At 41.1% G+C, this 22,233-nt stretch overlaps 2 protein-coding genes across 4 annotated transcripts in view; one reads left to right on the top strand and one right to left on the bottom strand.

Moving 5' to 3' along the window:
- Window positions 1-140: 140 nt before the first annotated feature.
- Window positions 141-4,771, bottom strand: LOC135505065 (RNA-binding protein with serine-rich domain 1-like). 2 transcript variants are annotated; one of them, XM_064924127.1, is made up of 7 exons: window positions 4,717-4,771; window positions 3,910-4,065; window positions 3,593-3,760; window positions 2,927-3,032; window positions 2,574-2,727; window positions 961-1,105; window positions 141-688 (listed from the first exon to the last, which is right to left on the bottom strand). In XM_064924127.1, coding segments are annotated over exons 1-7 (837 nt in total). In that variant the 5' UTR covers window positions 4,719-4,771; the 3' UTR covers window positions 141-582. The 2 variants fall into 2 exon arrangements, with proteins under 2 accessions (XP_064780199.1, XP_064780200.1); XM_064924128.1 differs by lacking the exon at window positions 4,717-4,771 and adding an exon at window positions 4,344-4,701.
- A 392-nt stretch (window positions 4,772-5,163) lies between these two features.
- Window positions 5,164-22,233, top strand: part of LOC135505064 (vesicle transport through interaction with t-SNAREs homolog 1A-like) — a 180,568-nt gene continuing 163,498 nt past the window's right edge. For both annotated transcript variants that reach the window (XM_064924125.1, XM_064924126.1), the window contains exons 1-3: window positions 5,164-5,354; window positions 16,461-16,519; window positions 18,975-19,085. In XM_064924125.1, the coding sequence (XP_064780197.1) occupies window positions 5,261-5,354; window positions 16,461-16,519; window positions 18,975-19,085 (264 nt within the window). In that variant the 5' untranslated portion in view covers window positions 5,164-5,260. The remainder of the gene's footprint in view (window positions 5,355-16,460; window positions 16,520-18,974; window positions 19,086-22,233) is intronic.

Raw genomic sequence — 22,233 nt, 5'->3', positions numbered from 1 at the left:
TTCTCTCAAGTCTAGCCAGCCTACACTTCTGCATAATGATTGAGGTAACATGCTCTGAGGCTTGTATCAAGTGTAGCAAAGTGCCTAACTAACTACTTGAGGCACTATGGAATGTTGTAGCATGGTGTGATTGAGCCTGATGAAAACAAGTCAACTTTATTAAAACATCAGGCAGCACATGTCAAGTTGGCTCAACTAAAGAGTTGTAACAGTTGCATATTAAAACTAAATGCACAAATCTATGTGCAAACAAAAAACAAGAATTCTGTAATCACAATGTGTCAGCTACAACTCAGCTGTTGAGGACAAAAAAAAACCTGGCTTGAGAGCAGGGCTCACTTCACTCCTCTTGCCTCAGATTGAGCCTAGTATTCAACATGATGCTTATAGACCAATAACAATACACTATGACGAGAGAAAGGCTGTCATGCTTTCACCTGTAATGTCCTCTGAGATCAGTGAACATGGAGGGAAGGACTAGGAAAGGAAGCTAAGTAGAACTTTGGATACAGCCATACTTTTACAGTGGAGAACGGGAAGGTGGGAGAAGAGTAGCTGTGAGGTGAGAGGTTTCAGGCAGCTCTACCGGGAGGAATTGGAGCTGGAGCGTGAGCGGTGGCGTCTGCGACCGGGTGAGCGCGAACGAGTCCTGCGGCGAACCGGAGAGCGTCTCCGCGGTGACCGAGACCTTTGGGAAACAGAGAGAGGAGGATGAAAACAAAGGTCAAGAACAAGGGGATGACAAAGGTCTTTAACTTTACAACTGAGGGGATACATGGTCATCTGCCATTCATTCTTATCAGGGATTCAGAACAGAGGATACAGATGTTACCATAATAAAATAATAGGAACAAAGTACATCTTTGTGTAATAAATACAGAAATGTACTGTAAAACATGTAATTATTGTGACTGACAAACATCCACACACACATTGACATTAACACAGTAGGAGGCTGACCTTCTCCTCAGGCGTGGAGGGGTGCGTCGCCACATCGGGGGTGGTGGGGGCATCCTGCGAGGGGGGGAGGGCCTGCGAGGGGGCGGGCGTATTACCCTAGGAGCCAGCACGGCAGTGGCTGTGATCTCCTGTCCGTCAATCTGACCTGCAGACAACAGAGGACAAATGGAGGTACATTTTTAAATGATGTTCTAATTGTATGATTCAGGTAACTCTGAGTATAGGTTATGGACAGAGTTCAATAGAGTAGAGCGCTGTAGTTGACTTTTACAATGCATTCAAACTAGAGACGCTAACTGCATGTACACTAGAGGTCGACCAATTAATCGGAATGGACGATTAATTAGGGCCGATTTCAAGTTTTCATAACAAATCGGGGAAATCAGTATTTTTGGACACCTATTTGGCCGTTTATTTTTTATTTTGAACACCTTTATTTAACTAGGCAAGTCAGTTAAAAACACATTCTTATTTTCAATGACGGCCTAGGAACAGTGGGTTAACTGCCTTGTTTAGGGGCAGAACAACAGATTTTTACCTTGTCAGCTCGGATTCAATCTTACAGTTAACTAGTCCAACGCTCTAACCACCTGCCTCTCATTGCACTGCACAAGGAGCATGCCTGTTACTGGAATGCAGTAGGAGCCAAGGTAAGTTGCTAGCGAGCATTAAACTTATCTTATAAAAGATATTCTTTCACTGAAAGAATAAACGTCTTGTTTTCGAGATGAGTTTCCGGATTCGACCATATTAATGACCCAAGGTTTGTATTTCTGTGTGTTATTATGTTATAACTAAGTCTATGATTTGATAGAGCAGTCTGACTGAGCGGTGGTAGGCACCAGCAGGCTCGTAAGCATTCATTCAAACAGCACTTTTGTGCATTTGCCAGCAGCTGTTTATGACTTCAGGCCTATCAACTCCCGAGATTAGGCTCGTGTAACCGATGTGAAATGGCTAGCTAGTTAGCGGGGTGCGCGCTAATAGCGTTTCAAACGTCACTCGCTCTGAGACTTGGAGTAGTTGTTCCCCTTGCTCTGCATGGGTAACACTGCTTCGAGCCCAGGTAGGAGCGAGGAAGAGGGATTGTGGCTGTACTGTTACACTGGCAATAATAAAGTGCCTATAAGAATATGCAGTAGTCAAAGGTTAAGGAAATACAATTGGTATAGAGAGAAATAGTCCTATAATTCCTATAATAACTTCAACCTAAAACTTCTTACCTGGGAATATTGAAGACTCATGTTAAAAGGAACCACCAGCTTTCATATGTTCTCATGTTCTGAGCAAGGAACTGAAACGTTAGCTTTCTTACATGGCACATATTGCACTTTTACTTTCTTCGCCAACACTTAGTTTTTCCATTATTTAAATCAAATTGAACATTTCATTATTTATTTGAGGCTAAATTTATTTTATTGATGTATTATATTCAGGTAAAATAAGTGTTCATTCAGTATTGTTGTAATTGTCATCATTACAAATAATAATAAAAAAAATGTCAGATTAATCGGTATTGGCTTTTTTTGGTCCTCCAATAATCAGTATCAGCGTTCAAAAATCATAATCGGTCGACCTCTAATGTACAACCAGAACCATTGGTCTCCACCAACCTCCATCCATTTCTTTAAGAGCCTTCTCGGCCTCATCGGCATTCTCAAACTCCACGTAGGCGTAGCCCTTTGACAGGTGTGAGAGGAGCCTGTCCACAGGCATGTCAATCATCTTGATTTTGCCATAGGAGCTGAAGATCTCCTGGATGTGTTCCTGAAAAGAGCAGAGACTTTAGTCAAAACCCACCCCCAAGATATTGCTCCCTACTTCAACAAACCTACAATGCCTTTAACATGCGGTCTGCAGCTTGACACAAAAAAATGCATTCAAATAGGCTATATGGAATCCCATCGATGTGCACATACACTGTATTCATGTACACTTGGAGACTGGGTGAGTCATTTTGACTCACCTTGACAACGTTTCTGGTGAGGCGGCCCAGGTACACCTTGGTTGGTCGGGGGCTGGGGCTCCTCTTACGCCTCTCCTTGTCATCCTTTTTCACTGATGACTTGGATCTAGAGAACAAACAGAAGAGGTCTTACTCTATTCCTTCACTCAAAAAAGATGTCACTTCCAAAATCACATCTCCTTAATCCTGTTTTTGGATTAGCTTTAGGAATGATCACAAACCCTGGTCCAGCAGAGTTACAGAGCATTCAGGCTTTTTTGTCAGCCCAGCACTAACATACCTGAAACAACTAATGAAGGTTTAAATGTTAAACCATTAGGTGAACTGAAAGTATTTAGTGCTGGTGTGGAACAAAAGCCTGCACGCACTTTAACTCAGGGCTGGGATTGGAGACCACTGCTTTACACTTTACAGGTCACATGTAACAGTTTAACTTTCATCTGTCCCCTCGCCCCTACCTGGGCTCGAACCAGGGACTCTGCACACATCAACAACTGCCTCCCACGAAGCATCGTTGCCCATCGCTCCATAAAAGCCGCGGCCCTTGCAGAGCAAGGGGAACCACTACTTCAAGGTCTCAGAGCGAGTGACCTCACCGATTGAAACGCTATTAGCGCACACCACCGCTTACTTGCTAGCCATTTCACATCGGTTACACACACATACTTGGACCGTGAGCGGCGGTGGTTGTCGTGGCGGCGGCGACTGGGCGACCCGGAGCTGGTTGAGCTAGAAGATCGGGAGCTGGAAGACCCGGAGCAGCTTGAGGCAGAGGAGGAACTGGAGCCGCTGGAAGAACCGGAGCTGGAGCCAGAGCTGCTACTGGAGCTGGACCTGAGTGAAGACCGGGAGAGGGGCTTACTTTAGACCGTAGTGAAGACAGAAAGATGGGCTTACTGTGGGGCATCAGAAAGCAGTGACTGCAGATATAAGTTGTCTGATAAAAACAAGAGATGCTATGGTAAGGGTACAGTAATACTGACCTGCTGCTCCCAGTGGAGCTTCGTCGCTTGCGTCCCTTCTCCTTCTCCCTGCCCCTGTCCTTCTCAGCTTTCTCCTTGGTGGCACCCATTTTCTCCTTCCCTCGCTCTTTTGCCTTGTCATCCATATGCTCCTTCCTCCTCACTGGAGAAGGCGCCCTGTAGATTGATAGTACAATGACTGTCTATATCTAGCTAGAGGACAAGTAGAAACTATTCAGGCTTGAGCTACAATTCCAGTCTGTGATGCAATAAGTTGCATATACAGTATGTTTGTGAGCTTGCTCGTGAAACTCTAAGGCACATAACGTTACACATCTATAATCCAAATATATCCTGTAGGTTTGATCATTTCAGTGCTGTAACATTGTCTTGCTTCATATCCGTCAGCTGATAATTCAGGGAAATGGCGGGAAAAACGATCTAACGTTACTTACGTTGTCGACTGAATCTGATTCGAATTTTCTGAACCGACAATAAGTCAAATCTGTCTGTGCCCTTGAGCAAGGCACGTAACCCTGGTTTGCTAAAGGGGCGCCATAGTACTATGGTTGACCCTGTAAAAACAACAAATTTCCCTGCACCTATCCGGTGTGTGACAATATAACATATTTGTATATTTTTTGGGGCTGACGTGCCCATACAACTAGCTTGATCTAGATACCCTCTATTTTGCTAATTCAACGACACATCGGTGAAATATACTCTTGAGTCAAACGGTGTTTCCTAAAACAACAACATATCATACATCATACGTCTATATACAATCGTTAATTCGACGATTAAAGTGGATTGAAAAGGAACATTTACATATTTGTTCTGGTTGCAGCAACAAGTCGCAGAGAGATGACGTTGCAAAGTTGAACCGGAGATGTGACATTTCTAAAGACGCGCAGCTCCCTCTGCTGTATTCTGTTGGAATATGACTCTTTGGGAGGTATATATTGTGTATCACATTTTGATACATTATAGACAAAATGTGGGATTAGTAGAGATTGTAGCAACATTCTTTATTCTGTATAAATGTTTGATGTCTTCTTAAAAACAAATGGTTTATTCTATTTCAATGTGATGAAGCTATAAATAAATGTGTAGCTAATGTATAAACTGTAGTTAATGCGATGTCTTTCATTTATCTGTACACGTATTTTTTTTCTGGCCACGCATGGAGAAAGTTTTGACACTTCATTGGAAGAACCAGTGAATTAGTTAACAGTTGCTCCTTTCTTACCGGATAACATTTTCTGTAACGCAACACGGAAGTGACGGCCCGCCTTCGCAGAAAGTGTTGTTTTGCTTCATCTGCAGCTACTTTTCAGCCAAGAAGACACCTGTTTTGCAGTCAAACTTCACTATGTCTTCAGATTTTGAAGCCTATGAACAGGACTTTGGAACCCTGACAGCAGAAATAACCAACAAAATTGGAAGGATTCCCAAATTAGGTGGAGGTAAACCACGTTAAGCTCTATTCGTTTGCCAACGAATGACTTCTGTCATGTCAACAAATGAATAATGCAGCTAGCTAGCTCGTTTCACATGACACGTATGTTACGCAAATGTCATCATATTCACTGCCGAGTATTTAGCTCCCTAAAGCAATTCCACTAGCTTTGTGCTAGTGAAATAACGACGTTACCTATCCTACTAACGTTAACTAGCTATTTAGTTTGTCAGCTATCTAGCTAACGTTCGCTATCAAATAGCCATTAATAGGTCTTGAGCATTCATATGCTGTGCTGACAAACGCACAGCAGTTTAATTCTACATTTATGATGATATGTTCTTGAAGGGAGATTGAATCCTGGTGCAATGGCAATAGGTTGTCCGGCTCCTAGCATTGGTACTTAATATAAAATATTATCTTTCAATCATGTACCTAAGCTAAACATAATAGGATTGGACTTTTAATCAAGTAAAACGAGACTTTATTCATATCTAGAACATGATGTGGGCTACATTGAAAAATAAATAGTCTTGTTTGTTGAAGATGTAGGCTTTAGTGGGACTGAATTGTTGAGTCAAGCCACTTAAGTGCAGTAGACCTAATCCATCATTTTATTTTTTCATAGTTCCACTTCTAAAGTGGGTAATACGATATAAAGTAGGCCTACATTTATTTAACCTCAAAACACAAGAGGGTTTCGACACCCACCATCTCAGATTGTTCTGAAATAATTTGTTAGAAATGGATAAGATTCGCATTCCTAAAAACATTATTTTGTTTAAATATAATTTGATCTCTGAGAAATTATGCTGATTGATTGCACACATTTTAATTTATAGGATTCATATAATCTTCAAAAAAATATAGTACCTAACATCTGATTTGGACCATACTTCTTCCTAAAAATGAGTAAGACATGAGGAATTCAATCCAATTATCAAAGCCACTCAGACTAGAGGTTGACCGATTAATCGGAATGGCCGATTAATTAGGGCCAATTTCAAGTCGGTATTTTTGGACACCTTTATTTAATCTTTATTCAACTAGGCAAGTCAGTTAAGAACACATTCTTATTTTCAATGACGGCCTAGGAACAGTGGGTTAATTGCCGAGTTCAGGGGCAGAACGACAGATTTTCACCTTGTCAGCTCGGGGGATGCAATCTTGCAACCTTACAGTTAACTCGTCCAACGCTATAACTACTTGCCTCTCTCTCGTTGCACTCCACAAGGAGACTGCCTGTTACAAGCCAAGATAAGTTGCTAGCTAGCATTAAACTTATCTTATAAAAAAACAATTAATCATAATCACTAGTTAACTACACATGGTTGATGATATTACTAGATATAATCTAGCGTGTCCTGTGTTGCGTATAATCTGACTGAGCATACAAGCGTACAAGTATCTATGTATCTGGCTGAGTGGTGGTAGGCAGAAACAGGCGCGAAAACATTCATTCAAACAGCACTTTCTTTGCGTTTTGCCTGCAGCTCTTCGTTGTGCGTCGAGCATTGCGCTGTTTATGACTTCAAGCCTATCAACTCCCGAGATGAGGCTGGTGTAATTTAAGTGAGATGGCTAGCTAGTTAGCGCGCGCTAATAGCGTTTCAAACATCACTCGCTCTGAGCCTTGGAGTGGTTATTTCCCTTGCTCTGCATGGGTAATGCTGCTTCGAGGGTGGCTGTTGTCATTGTGTTCCTGGTTCGAGCCCAGGGAGGAGCGAGGAGAGGGACGGAAGCTATACTGTTACACTGGCAATACTAAAGTGCCTATAAGAACATCCAATAGTCAAAGGTTAATGAAATACAAATGGTATAGAGGGAAATAGTCCTATAATTCCTGTATAACTACAACCTAAAACTTCTTACCTGGGAATATTGAAGACTCATGTTAAAAAGAACCACCAGCTTTCATATGTTCTCATGTTCTGAGCAAGGAACTTAAACGTTAGCTTTCTTACATGGCACATATTGCACTTTTACTTTCTTCTCCAACACTTTGTTTTTGCATTATTTAAACCAAATTGAACATGTTTCATTATTTAGTTGAGGCTAAATTGATCTTATTGATGTATTATATTAAGTTAAAATAAGTGTTCATTCAGTATTGTTGTAATTTTCATTATTACAACAATAACAACAAAAATGGCCGATTTGGTAATAATCGGTATCGGCGTTGAAAAAAATCATAATCGGTCGACCTCTATCACAGACCCCCACACCACACTAGAGAGCAATAGGCACTAACTCCACCATGGTTTGTTGGACAAAGCCTATGGGAATATGAATGGAGTTTTTGTAGAGGTTTTGGATAAACGCCGAAAATAAGGTCTGTGGTAAACACAGGCTTTGGAGAACTTACAGATTTTGTTCTGAGATCATCTTCATTAGTTAAGGTTACATTTTGTGGATTTAATGCTTTTATCAATTTCTTTCCCCATAAGGATGACTGAACGAACGAGATGTATCTCTCACTTCTGGTTTTTGATTACAAGCTGGCGAATGCTATTAGCTGAATTTCTCAGAGATCAAATACAATTTAAAATAGGCAACAGTAAACACGTCGTCCACCACAAATGATGCAGCACCTTTTGGCCAATTGACATATTGTGTGTGATTTAACACGTTTTAGTTAATTACTGTACAGTAGCTCCCACCTTGGGCCAAATAGTGTAATTTTGTAACTGGCTGATCTCTACAGCGAAGATGCATAATTTATCCACGTTTAGAGATATCAGACAAATCCACAGTCCCTTCCATGATTTCCACAGTCCCCTCCCTGATTTCATCGATATGAATGTACTTGAATATGTTAAGTCTTGACAGTGTTTGCAACATGTGTACCAAATTTAGTTACAATATGAATATCCTTGATGGATTTATATGCATTTATGTGCCAGACCACACCCATGTGAATGATTATTGGCCAATAGTGGCCATGTTGTTTTAGGTACTAGTCTGGAAAATATTGCGTTCAGAGAACCTTTAGCCATAGATGCCACATATCAAATTGTGTGTTGCTCAGTCATTTGGTGCCAGAAGAGTAGCGTTTTTTAAAGTGGAAAATCCATTATGGTGGACCAGAGGCAGATTTGTTCCTTGTGAGGAGAGGTACCCATGTACCAAATTTCCTGACTGTTGGTCAAACGGGGTGAGGGGTGTGACCTTTCAAAATTTGCATTTTCAATCTCTTATTATAGCACCACCATCTGGCCAATCAGTGTATTTCAGTAAATGACTAGTCTCAACATCAATCTGTTACTGTGGAATTGACCTTATTCATAGTTGTATGCTAATGTTCTTTATTTATTATTTATTGTGAATGCTTCTAGTTTAGTCTAGCATAGGTCTAGTATAGGTCTAGGTATAGTATAGGTCTAGTATAGTATAGATCTATACTAAGTCTCCTTGCAAGTGAACAATTGTCTGACTGTTTGCAGATAGCTGATTAGTATATTTGTAGCAGGGATGTGTTATTCTTACGGGATATTGACACCTCCCAACGTCTTGTCCTCTCCTTTGGAGTGGGTGGAGGGAGAATGAGCCTAACAAGAGGGCTTTTGGTATCAATGCAGTTATGCATGAGATCTACGAGGAATGACACGAAACACCTATACCCATTGAATTGGGGGTCAAATGTTTAAGATACAAGTGCATCGGTCTCCAGATCCCAAAAATCGATCCAAATGTACATTTACATTTACATTTAAGTCATTTAGCAAATAAGTCGCTCTTATCCAGAGCGACTTACAAATTGGTGAATTCACCTTCTGACATCCAGTGGAACAGCCACTTTACAATAGTGCATCTAAATCATTAAGGGGGAGGGGGGGGGGGGGGTGAGAAGGATTACTTATCCTATCCTAGGTATTCCTTGAATGTAGCATGCGTTGGTCAGAAAATCGATTTAAACATTTCGAATTGCCGCTTCACAATATTTTTTTGCTCATATTACATTCTTTCAACCTTCCCGAAAATACCTCCTATTTTGTGACAACTGATTCGTCCTCTCCTTCAGCGTCGAACTCCATGTAGCCGCTCACTCTGCCCAGCTTCGCGTGTTGACAAATGCAAGAGAGACGGCCAGTTCCTGAGCTTGCACATCTGCGCAGCACAGTCAGCATTCAAATACTAAAATGGCTTGCGTGATATGAGGATTCATTAGTTGAGTGACAACCTATGTCAATTGCTAGCTTATTGTTATTTATGAGCTGTTCAAGATGGTGTTTTACCAGAATAAGTCAGCTACTGCAGACAGAACTCTCATCTGGCAACGTGGGTCAGCATCCCTGTGCTATGATTTCTACTCCTTATATTCCACGGCGTGACGAATTCATGCTGTTCTGAGGGCAAAAGGGGGTGTCAACTCAATATTAGGAAGGTGTTCCTAATGTTTTGTACACACAATATATACAGTGCCTTGCGAAAGTATTCGGCCCCCTTGAACTTTGCGAACTTTTGCCACATTTCAGGCTTCAAACATAAAGATATAAAACTGTATTTTTTTGTGAAGAATCAACAACAAGTGGGACACAATCATGAAGTGGAACGACATTTATTGGATATTTCAAACTTTTTTTACAAATCAAAAACTGAAAAATTGGGCGTGCAAAATTATTCAGCCCCTTTACTTTCAGTGCAGCAAACTCTCTCCAGAAGTTCAGTGAGGATCTCTGAATGGTCCAATGTTGACCTAAATGACTAATGATGATAAATACAATCCACCTGTGTGTAATCAAGTCTCTGTATAAATGCACCTGCACTGTGATAGTCTCAGACGTCCGTTAAAAGCGCAGAGAGCATCATGAAGAACAAGGAACACACCAGGCAGGTCCGAGATACTGTTGTGAAGAAGTTTAAAGCTGGATTGGGATACAAAAAGATTTCCCAAGCTTTAAACATCCCAAGGAGCACTGTGCAAGCGATAATGTTGAAATGGAAGGAGTATCAGACCACTGCAAATCTACCAAGACCTGGCCGTCCCTCTAAACTTTCAGCTCATACAAGGAGAAGACTGATCAGAGATGCAGCCAAGAGGCCCATGATCACTCTGGGTGAACTGCAGAGATCTACAGCTGAGGTGGGAGACTCTGTCCATAGGACAACAATCAGCCATATATTGCACAAATCTGGCCTTTATGGAAGAGTGGCAAGAAGAAAGCCATTTCTTAAAGATATCCATAAAAGTGTCGTTTAAAGTTTGCCACAAGCCACCTGGGGGACACACCAAACATTTGGAAGAAGGTGCTCTGGTCAGATTAAACCAAAATTGAACTTTTTGGCAACAATGCAAAACGTTATGTTTGGCGTAAAAGCAACCCAGCTCATCAGCCTGAACACACCATACCCACTGTCAAACATGGTGGTGGCAGCATCATGGTTTGGGCCTGCTTTTCTTCAGCAGGGACAGGGAAGATGGTTAAAATTGATGGGAAGATGGATGGAGCCAAATACAGGACCATTCTGGAAGAAAACCTGATGGAGTCTGCAAAAGACCTGAGACTGGGACGTAGATTTGTCTTCCAACAAGACAATGATCCAAAACATAAAGCAAAATCTACAATGGAATGGTTCAAAAATAAACATATCCAGGTGTTAGAATGGCCAAGTCAAAGTCCAGACCTGAATCCAATCGAGAATCTGTGGAACGAACTGAAAACTGCTGTTCACAAATGCTCTCCATCCAACCTCACTGAGCTCGAGCTGTTTTGCAAGGAGGAATGGGAAAAAATGTCAGTCTCTCGATGTGCAAAACTGATAGAGACATACCCCAAGCGACTTACAGCTGTAATCGCAGCAAAAGGTGGCGCTACAAAGTATTAACTTAAGGGGGCTGAATAATTTTGCACGCCCAATTTTTCAGTTTTTGATTTGTTAAAAACGTTTGAAATATGCAATAAATGTCGTTCCACTTCATGATTGTGTCCCACTTGTTGTTGATTCTTCACAAAAAATACAGTTTTATATCTATAGGTTTGAAGCCTGAAATGTGGCAAAAGGTCGCAAAGTTCAATGGGGCCGAATACTTTCGCAAGGCACTGTATTCATTGGCCATGTCATAGCTAAATTATGAAAATGTACACATATTGAGCTCAAACACTTAAAGTGCAGAAATGACAACTTAATAAGTGGGTGATGGTGATTTCAGAACCAAAGTGAGGGGACATAAAAACTTAGGTGACTTTGCCACTAATCTGATTGTGGTAGTGGGGTGGTAGATGCCTAGTCTACCTTATGGCTCAGATCAGGTGCCTACATTGTAAATACACCATTTATTGATTTATTTTTATTTAACCTTTATTTAACCTGGAAGAGCTCATTGAGTTTTAAAATGGCTTTTTCAAGAGTGTCCTGGCCAAGATAGGCAGGACCAAGTCATTACAAAAATTACAGACAAACAACATGGAAAAACTACGTAACTAAGTAATCTAGTAAAAACCATAGAATTCACAAGAGTATAACAAAATCAAAAACAGCAAATTAAAAACATTGACAGGTCAGGGAATCAGTCTCAAGATCATTCATCGGTGATTTAAAAATACCAATCGGGACAAGTTCTTCCAGTTTAAAAGTATTTTGTAAGGCGTTCCAAAACGATGGCACAGAGTACATAAAACCCCTTTTACCAAATTCAGTTCGGACATTTGGAACAGTTAGCATGATAAAGTCCAGCGAACGAAGAGAGTACCCACCACATTTCTGAACAATAAAAATGCCCAAATAAAAAGGTAGTAAACCCAAAATGGCTTTGTAAATAAATGTATACCAGTGCCTGAGCCTACGAATGACTAGAGAAGGCCAGCCAACTCTGGTATACAAAGTGCAGTGGTGTGTGGGTTTTGCAGTTTTAAAATAAATCTCAAAGTGCCATGGTGAAGGGTGTCAATTGATCTCAAACACTGAGCGGAAGCATTCATATATAAAATATCCCCAAAGTCTAGTAAAGGCATAAATGTTGCTGATACCAGCCTCCTGGCTTCAAAAGAAAAACAGGCCTTATTCCTAAATTAAAATCCCAATTTCAGCTTAAATTTTTTTGTAAGTTGTTGAATATGCAATTTAAAAGAGGCCGTCATCAATTAAAATTCCAAGATATTTATATGAGGTTACAACCTCAATCTCCTTGCCCTGACAGGTAGTAATAGGTGAAAGGTTCAGAGGTCTATTTCTTTCTTTAGAAAACACCATTAGTTTAGTTTTGTCAGTATTGAGGATAAGCTTCAATTTACACAAGGTATGTTGAACAGTATAAAAAGCAGTTTGCAAGTTCTGGAAAGATTTTATAAGAGACGAGGCACAACAGTAAATAACAGTATCATCAGCATAAAAATGAAGTTGCGCATTTTGGACATTTGTCTAAATAATTTATATAAATAGTGAATAAGAAAGGATCAAGTACAGAGCCTTAGGGCACACCATTAAAGACAGACAATTTAACAGACATAAGCCCATCAAATTGAGTGCACTGAGTTCTATCAGACAGATAGTTAGCAAACCATGCAACTGCATGCTCTGAAAGACCTACACTCGACAATCTCTGCCTTAGTATAGCATGATCAACTGTATCAAAAGCCTTAGAGAGATCAATAAACACAATGCTGTTTTTTGTCAAGGGCTTCAGTGATATCATTTAAATCCTTCATGGCTGCTGTAATTGTGCTATGCTTCTTCCTGAAGCCTGATTGGTACATTGATAAAATAGAGTTAGTAAATAAAAACTATTTTAGCTGTTCACTCAAGGGTTTCAAGTATTTTCACCATAGACATGCAACACACACACACACACACACACACACACAAAGTCAGCTCAGACCGATCCAGCTCAGAGGCCCAACTCAATTTCCGTGATGGTTAAACGTTTTTAGTGTAAACTTAAGCTACTAAAACCAGATATAAAGTATGTATAAAAGATAATGTAGAAATATATTTTGAAATAAGAGAGAACTAATAATCATTTTAGGAATTATCTCCTGAAATTAGGATAAGAGACTGTAGAGAGGCCCGAGAGCCTAACATCATGTATTATAACTGTAAATATATCTGTACTGGTCTCCTAGTTAAGTAAACACTTTATTTGAAAACCAGAGGCTGTCTACCTATTCACCGGCCACAGCCTGTTCACCCACTGAACAACAAACAAAAGATTCTGCAGCTGGCATTGTCTTCCTTTCCTCAGCTCATATTTGCTAGGTCTGTTGCTTGTTTATTTTCCTACGCTATGGCTCATGGGAATTTGCATTCGATTTGAATTGTCATGGCTTGAATTGGCTTCTTGACGGAAACAATGTGTCTCTTCCACAGTGTAATTTCCCCACGTTTCCCACCACCCAGCATGTTAAAATAAACCCACATGAATATGAACTAAGGCGGAAGCCCATGAAACCCAGCAGTCATTGTTACGTGTCCTCTGCTCCGACCAAAACAGTTTGCACTTGAATTTCAATTCCATTCCTACTCATGAAGACATTTCTCATGTCTTTCTCTCCTCCCTCAAGTGCCTGAGTTGTGCCCATCGGTTGGCAGCCCTCAATTTTATACGATGACAATGGCTACGACAAAAGCTTTTTGTCCCCAGTGGATGCTGTGTTTCCCGACGGCACTTATACACAATCGCAGATAATGGCTGTGGCACGCGAAGAAACGTCCTTGACCCTCTCTTGGCCAAGCCTTCAGCGTTCACGCCAGAATCAAATTGATAATGTGTTTTTGTTTTGCTTTGTTACTGTCCGAAAAATGTGGGACTGAGGTTTGAATAAGAGTACAATGTATTGCAAGGTCTCGTTCCATTAAACATGGATGTATTTTTTTTTCTCAAGAGTGTTTATGGAAAGCTGAAGGCCTGTCAATCACTGGCTATTAAATATTGAGCAGAGATACCGAGCTCAACTTACATTTTTTTTGCGGCCTGTTTACAAAACGACTCATCCGTCAGACTGTGGCTCTCCTAGTAAATAGCCATGCATATTTCAGGATCATCTTGTCCAGGCCAATGCTGGAGAGGGCTTCACCACCTCACCTCGAGTAGAATTGCCCCCGGCTGTTTACTTGTGTAGGCTGTGAGGTTTTCAAATTGGATTTGATGTCTGACAAAAGGCAGTGCAGACTCAGGGGTAAAACAATGAAGATCTTCTCTTGGTTTTCACACTGTTATGCCCTGTTACTGAGAGGCTCGCCTTGTGGTTGGTTTTCACACTGTTATGCCCTGTTACTGAGAGGCTCGCCTTGTGGTTGGTTTTCACACTGTTACGCCCTGTTACTGATAGGCTCGTCTTGTGGTTGGTTTTCACACTGTTACGCCCTGTTACTGAGAGGCTCGCCTTGTGGTGGGTTTTCACACTGTTACGCCCTGTTACTGAGAGGCTCGCCTTGTGGTTGGTTTTCACACTGTTACGCCCTGTTACTGATAGGCTCGCCTTGTGGTTGGTTTTCACACTGTTACTGATATGCTAGCCTTGTGGTTGGTTTTTGATCTGGAAGTTTCTAGTAGTGCGGGCTTTCAGCTTCATGTCAGTTGTTGAAAATCTGGTCAATTAGGCCTATTTAACAAACATTGGTCCATAGCAGGGTAGGTCTTTTATAATGATCCTTGACTTCTTAGATGTTGGTTTCAACTCTGGGCCATCAAGACATCAGTTTACGTCAGACAAATAAAATATGATATGTCCAAATGTGGACCGAGAATATTAGGAGTATTTATCTCAATTGTTGTTGCTGCTACTAGGGATCAGTGCAAATACTCGAGTACACGATTCAAGATTTGCATTCGATTGCTGAAAATCCATTTGCCAGGTTACATTTACAATAAACTGACAATGTCAAAGTTTAAGATGTGTTGAATGTTTTTTGAGTAGCTGTAGCTATGTCAAAGGCACTGAGAAATTACATTTTCATTTTTGTATCTGAACCAATAATTGGAACAATCTGTCAACGTTTACCTCCAGACCTGTTTCACACATGATCCGGCACTCAGCACTTTCAAGATTTGCATTCGATTGCTGAAAATCCATTTAAGTCTACTCAAAATAATTTCTGTGAGCTTACTAGTATGTCAAGTAGGCACTGAGAAATTAATTTCATTTTTGAGAGTACTAGAACAATCGGGTAGGTCTACTCAGAAATAATTTCTGTGAGCGATCCGAGCACTCGAGTAAGTCTACTCAAAATAATTTCTGTGAGCTTACTAGTACTCAAGTAGGCCTACTCAAAATTTCTGTGAGAGTACTAGTACTCGGGTAGGTCTACTCAAAATAATTTCTGTGAGCGTACTAGCACTCGAGTAGGCCTACTCCAAATCATTTCTGTGAGCGTACTAGTACTCAAGTAGGCCTACTCCAAATCATTTCTGTGAGCATACTAGTACTCAAGTAGGCCTACTCCAAATCATTTCTGTGAGCGTACTAGTACTCAAGTAGGCCTACTCCAAATCATTTCTGTGAGCGTACTAGTACTCAAGTAGGCCTACTCCAAATCATTTCTGTGAGCGTACTAGTACTCAAGTAGGCCTACTCCAAATCATTTCTGTGAGCGTACTAGCACTCAAGTAGGCCTACTCCAAATCATTTCTGTGAGCGTACTAGCACTCAAGTAGGCCTACTCCAAATCATTTCTGTGAGCCTACTAGTACTGGTACACAAACATTCTTTCAGATGCCCATCCCTAGTTGCTACACACAACAGAATAAGTTCAGCCAGAATTGAGAGATTACACAATCAGTTACAACATTCCATATTGAACTCTTATGGCCAATTGAGTTTAAAGTCATGATTTGCAATCGACGCCTTTGGGTGAGAGTAGAGCAGCGTTTTAGTCATTATTAGTGGGACTCCGAGTTGAGAGAATCTGGCAACCTACTAAAGCTGACATTTCTTTTTAAGTTGGTACGAGGTGTCTCGTAGCTCCTCTAACAAAAGCCAACAAAGGCCTTTTACACGTGGATAAATAAGACTTCAAATGTGGCTCAGCGTGCGGAGAGAATGTGTAAATATATCTTCAGATGCATTCTGGTGTGTGTTGTTATCTCTCCCCCCCCGATGCGGGGGAGTTGGGTTGTTGTCATAAAGCACTGCTCCTCTGTCGACTGATCAATATGTTTCTCCCGTTTCATTTTCAGAGGAGAAGACACAGCTGGTTCTAAATGTCGACAAACAGCTCGAAGAAGTCAGAGAGTTGGTACGTCTTTGATCAGTAATTTCCACTCTTCACATTAAAAGAAAATGTATAGTAATAATGCATTTGGAAAAGGAAACAAGACAATTTCACCGGTGCACGAAGACAACGGCACCTGTGTTATCCTAACGGCGTCAGGACACGCACATACTTCACGTGGTGGAATGCTGTTCAGCACAATAACGGCGTGATCGCTTTTCGCTTTTAAGTGACACACCCATGACACATTTCGAGCCATTATTTGGAGGAGGGAGTCTTCCCGTCATGTTTAAAATTTTAAGGAAGTGAACTAACGTGTAAATTGGCGACGTTGTTGTCTTGATTAGGCTTCTCCAAATCCACCTCAGAGAGTCTTGTCTCTCTGTAACGTTACCTCTAATGTACTCTACGTGACACTGTTGGGTCTCAACATGTCTTTAAAATGAAGGCCCTTCAAATGGATTGCATCTTATTTATTTACCAAACTGCCTTTCTGTCAAAAATTTTTTTTTTTAATCGTTGATGAATGACCCGAAGACGAGCAATGTGTCAGCAAATCAACATCGAAAAAGTTTTCGTGAGTGCTGCTGAAGTAGCTCATCTTGAAGTTTTGCTAGCTTGAGATTTCAGTTTAATATTCAGAATCTCTTGTTGTTTTACAGTCCCCTCCAAATCCAAGTTGTGCTATGCTATTTTACTTTAATTTCTGTACATCAAACCTGTCTATGTATACAGTGCATTCAGAAATGATTCAGGCCCCTTCCTCTTTTCTACATTACAGCCTTATTCTAAAATGTATTAAATAAAACATTTTCCTCATCAATCTACACACAATGCCCCATAATGACAAAGTGAAAACAGGTTTAGACATTTTTGCAAATGTATTAAAAATAAGACAGATACCTTATTTACATAAGTATTCAGACCCTTGAGACTTGAAATTGAGCTCAGGTGCATCCTATTTCCATTGATGGTCCTTGAGGTGTTTCTACAACTTGATTGGAGTCCACCTGTGGTAAATTCAATTAATTGAACATGATCTGGAAAGGCACACACCTGTCTATATAAGGTCCCACAGTTGACATGGCATGTCGGGGCAAAAACCAAGCCATGAGGTGGAAGGAATTGTCCATAGAGCTCCGAGACCTCATTGTGTCGAGGCACAGATCTGGTGAAGGGTATCAAAAAAATGTATGCAACATTGAAGGTTCTCAAGAATATAGTGGGCCCCATCATTCTTAAATGGAAGAAGTTTGGAACCACCAAGTCTTCCTAGAACTTGCCGCCCATCCAAACTGAGCAATCGGTGGAGAAGGGCCTTGGTCAGGGAGGTGACCAATAACCCAATGGTCAATCTGACAATGGTCTGAACCTTCCAGAAGAACAACCATCTCTGCAGCACTCCATCAATCAGCCCTTTATGGTAGAGTATCCAGATGGAAGCCACTCCTCAGTAAAATGTTTGACCGCCTGATTGGAGTTTGCCAGAAGGCACCTAAAGGACTCTGACCATGAGAAACAAGATTCTCTTGTTTGATGAAACCAAGATTGAACTCTTTGGCCTGCATGCCAAGTGTCACGTCTGGAGAAAACCTGGCACCATCCCTACGATGAAGCATGGTGGTGGAAGCATCATGCTGTGGGGATGTTTTTCAGCGGCAAGGACTGGGAGACGAGTCAGGGTTGAGGGGAAAGATGAACAGAGCAAAGTACAGAGAGATCCTTGATGAAACCCTGCTGCAGAGCGCTCAGGACCTCAGACTGGGGTGATAATTCACCTTCCAACAGAACCACAACCCTAAGCACACAGCCAAGACAATGCAGAAGTGGCTTAGGGACAAGTCTATGAATTTCCTTGAGGGGCCCATTCTGGAGAAACCTTAAAATAGAGAGGATCTGAGAGCTTGAGAGGATCTGCAGAGAAGAATGGGAGAAACTCCCCAAATACAGGTGTGCCAAGCTTGTAGCGTCATACCCAAGAAGACTCGAGGCTGTTATCGCTACCAAAGGTGCTTCAACAAAGTACTGAACACTTTTGTAAATGTTATTTCATTTATTTATTTTACAAATTAGCAAAACATTCTAAAAACTTGTTTTTGCTTTTGTCATTATGGAGTATTGTGTGTAGATTGATATGGTGTGTATGTGTATATATTTATATTTAAAATCAATTTTAGAACAAGGCTGTAACGCAACACAATTTAAAAAAATTCTAGTGGTCTGAATACCCCAAAATATCCCTTAACAGTGTAGTCACCACATACTGAACAGACTACTTACTTAACAGTAAAGTGTACAATAAGTTGAGTTTAACAACCAATCTTTAATTGAAAATCTGTTTTGACATATTTCCAATTGTAAGCTACCCAGCTATAATTGCATAGTTTAGACCTATGATCTAGCGAATTTTGCCAATATAATGTTATTTTTTATTTTTTACCATTGAATGGTGAATTAACTGGTTGATTGCTGGACCTAGATGGAGCAGATGGATCTGGAGGTGCGTGAGCTCCCCATCCAGAGCAGAGGCATGTACCAGAGCAGACTGAAGAGCTACAAGGGGGAGATGGACAAGCTGGAGAAAGACTTTGTGAGTAGCCCACCATGACACCTCATTTGTCTTAGTGAAAAGCTATGCATACTACTGACAGCCCAGCTCCGGTTACGTGCCTTGCTCAATGGAACATTGACACCTACTGATGGTCGTTTGACCTTTTGGTATGGCAAGAATGATCCTATCACGTGTACTTGCATGTGTTTTTGTGTGCTTGTGTGTGTACTGTAAGTGAACGCCATAATGTACGCACAATGTACACCGGTATAGTTCTGAGCATACGTACACCTTCTAACATACGCTCACACTTTCCGAAACACACGCACTCGGACTGAAACTGAAGGTCATTGGCACGTCCGCTGTGGCTAATTGTTTTGGGGTCTGTTTTTGAAGGCCCAAGTAGCATCCATAGGAGTGTGGGCTTGTGTTGATGCTTCAGAACATGGCCTTGTTTAGTAATTTATAAACTGCACCTGTCTGTCTGGAGCCCTCCACCGTACACATATCAAGCCTTAATGAGGAATGAAGTGTTTTAACTTTAGTCACTTGCTCTTAACCTATATTTTAGGCTACCTGTTTTACTTTCAAACATTACTCCCATTAGACGTAGAAATTCTGTTAAGGCCCCTCTTGGCTTTACTTTAAGGTTTTTCTTTGCGTGTGTTACATCTCTGAACTCTCTCTCAGCTTCCTTGGGGTTTTTCATTTACCTGTGGAACTTCGGTATGCATCGTTCCACTAGATACCTGTGCGGATATTTAGCTTTTTCCATTCAAATGTAAAGGTAAACACCAGGCATCACGGTTAAAGCATTGACCAATGTGAACCGAAATAATCAACAAGGAAACACTGGGAAATTTCAGTTGCCAGTGATCTGTGGCTCCACTCCTGAAAATCTGGGAGCTCAGATTACAGAGGAGATCTCTCTTGTCTTTGAGAGAGCTCGCTTTCCTCGCCATGGGCATTTAATTGGCTGATGATTAATCTTTAGCTTCTCCTGTCTCGACACTTGCCGTGGTTAATTATCAAGCAATTAACACCTGCTGTGTCGGATATTACGGCTAAGTCGCATTCCTCACATTTTTGTCTGTGCTATGCTATTTTGAGCGCATGCTATTAGATGCGAGGATACCCTTTGTCACCTTTTTAAATAGCCGACATTCTCATACATTAAGAAGGAGAAGAGAATAGAGAAAGGCCATTTTGGATATAAAAAATATTATTAATCACGTACCCTTAAAAGAGGAAAATATATAGGCCTAGTCACGTACCCTTCTGACAACTTTGCCTCTACCAGAAACCTGTACAGTGTGTTCATTTTAGTTTCGTAGTGGAGTCAGATTAAGGCTGGCCATCTACCAAGCACAATTTATTTAGGTGCTTTTTAATAATTGTGGATAGACTAGAACAAACCAACTTTAGTATTGGTTTTCATTTTGGTTCACTTACGATTGGCAAGCTGTGTCCACCTCAGCCTGTGTGAAACCCTGTTATATTGATTAACAATTTGTTTTGCTCTTAAAGTTTTTATTTTTTAGGGCAAAGGTGATGTGTATTTAAAGTGGGACCTCCCACTGCCCACTTTCCCCCAGGGTCCCTTTCAACTCCCTTTCAACTCCCTGACTTTCCCCAAAGCTGCTGATTCGTCCTCAAAAGTGCAACATGCTTCAGCCTGGCCCGGCCTCTCACTTCTCTCTCACTCCTGCAGGCCATATTCGGGTACCCTGCACTAAAGGGTGCCCTCTCAATTTTTTAAATAAAAAAGCAGTCTTTGTTGTGCTTCCCTGGGCTGTTTCCCCCTTTAACCCTATCCTCTCGTCCAGCCGTGGTTTGAAGTCTTCACGCCACCAACGTGCCAGATTGAGCCCCACTTGTCTATGCCAGACGGGGCCAAGCCTGAACCCCAATAACCCGGCCATCCAGACGGATGAAAAAGAAGAGAGAGCACGTTATCAGACGGTCATCCCGAAGGTGCATTTGTGATTTGTTTGTCGGCTTCATTTTGATAATAGAGGGGTCTTAAAGCCAGAGGACCCCTGCTGAGGGGCCTTGCATCAGGTAAAGGGGAGGCTGGCTCAACAGAACCCCCCCCCCTTCCGTTTGATAATGGGGATGCGTTCAAGTCAGGGGAAGCAGAATGACATGCCTCTTAGCGATGCCTTTGATCAGGCACAAGAGAGGCATAATGGAGGCTTCATTTAATGAAACCTATCGGGTAAACAGACCATCTTCAAAGGTAGCTCCAAAGTTTGTCCCTCCACCGGGAGGCTTGGTCCACAGACGTCTGTGGAGTCAGTGCCTTCAGAAAGTATTCATACCCCTTGACTTATTCTACATTTTGTGTTACAGCATGAATTCAAAATGGATTCAATGGATTTCTTTCTCTCACAATACCCCATAATGACAGAGTGAACATGTTTTTAGAACTATCTCATTTACTTAAGTATTCACACCCCTGATTCAATACATGTCAGAATCCCTTTTGACAGCGATTACAGCTGAGTGTCTTTCTGGGGTAAATCTCTAAGAGCTTTCCACACCTGGATTGTTCAACATTTGCACACTATTATTTTCAAAATTCATCAAGCTCTGTCAAATTGGTTGTTGATCATTGCTAGGAAACCATTTTCAGGTCTTGCCATAACTCGGCCACTCAGGAATATTCACCATCTTCTTGGTAAGCAACTCCGGTGTATATTTGGCCTTGAGTTTTAAGTTATTATCCTGCTGAAAGGTGAATTCATCTCCCAGTGTCTGGTGGAAAGCAGACTCAAGCGGATTTTCCTCAAGAATTTTGCCTGTGCTTAGTTCCATTCTGGTTTTTTTTTGTTTGATTTTTTTTATTTTTTATCCTGAAAAGCATACCCATAACATGATGCAGCCACCACTATGCTTGAAAATTTTGAGAGTGGTACTCAGTAATGTTTTGTATTGGCTTTGCCTCAAACATAAGTTTGTATTCAGGACAAAAAGTTAATTGATTTGACGTGGGTTTTTTTGCGGTATGTTTTGGAAATGTTTTATTCTGTACAGGCTCCTTTCTTTTCACTCTGTCAATTAAGTTAGTATTGTGGAGTAACTACAATGTTGTTGATCTATCCTCAGTTTTCTCCTATCGCAGCCTTTAAACTCTGTAACTGTTTTAAAGTCACCATTGGCCTCGTGGTGAAATCCCTGAGCGTTT

The sequence above is a fragment of the Oncorhynchus masou genome, chromosome 18, assembly GCF_036934945.1.
Source record: "Oncorhynchus masou masou isolate Uvic2021 chromosome 18, UVic_Omas_1.1, whole genome shotgun sequence".
Taxonomy (NCBI): domain Eukaryota; kingdom Metazoa; phylum Chordata; class Actinopteri; order Salmoniformes; family Salmonidae; genus Oncorhynchus; species Oncorhynchus masou.
This window is presented reverse-complemented; position numbering and strand designations above follow the sequence as displayed.

Bases quoted from the DNA above. Each gene is read 5' to 3' on its own strand.
- LOC135505065 (XM_064924127.1), bottom strand. The intron at 3,761-3,909 runs GTCAGTATTACT...GTCTTCACTCAG, and splicing joins AGCTCCACTGGGAGCAGCAG to GTCCAGCTCCAGTAGCAGCT. The intron at 1,106-2,573 runs GTTGGTGGAGAC...TGTTGTCTGCAG, and splicing joins TCTTAAAGAAATGGATGGAG to GTCAGATTGACGGACAGGAG.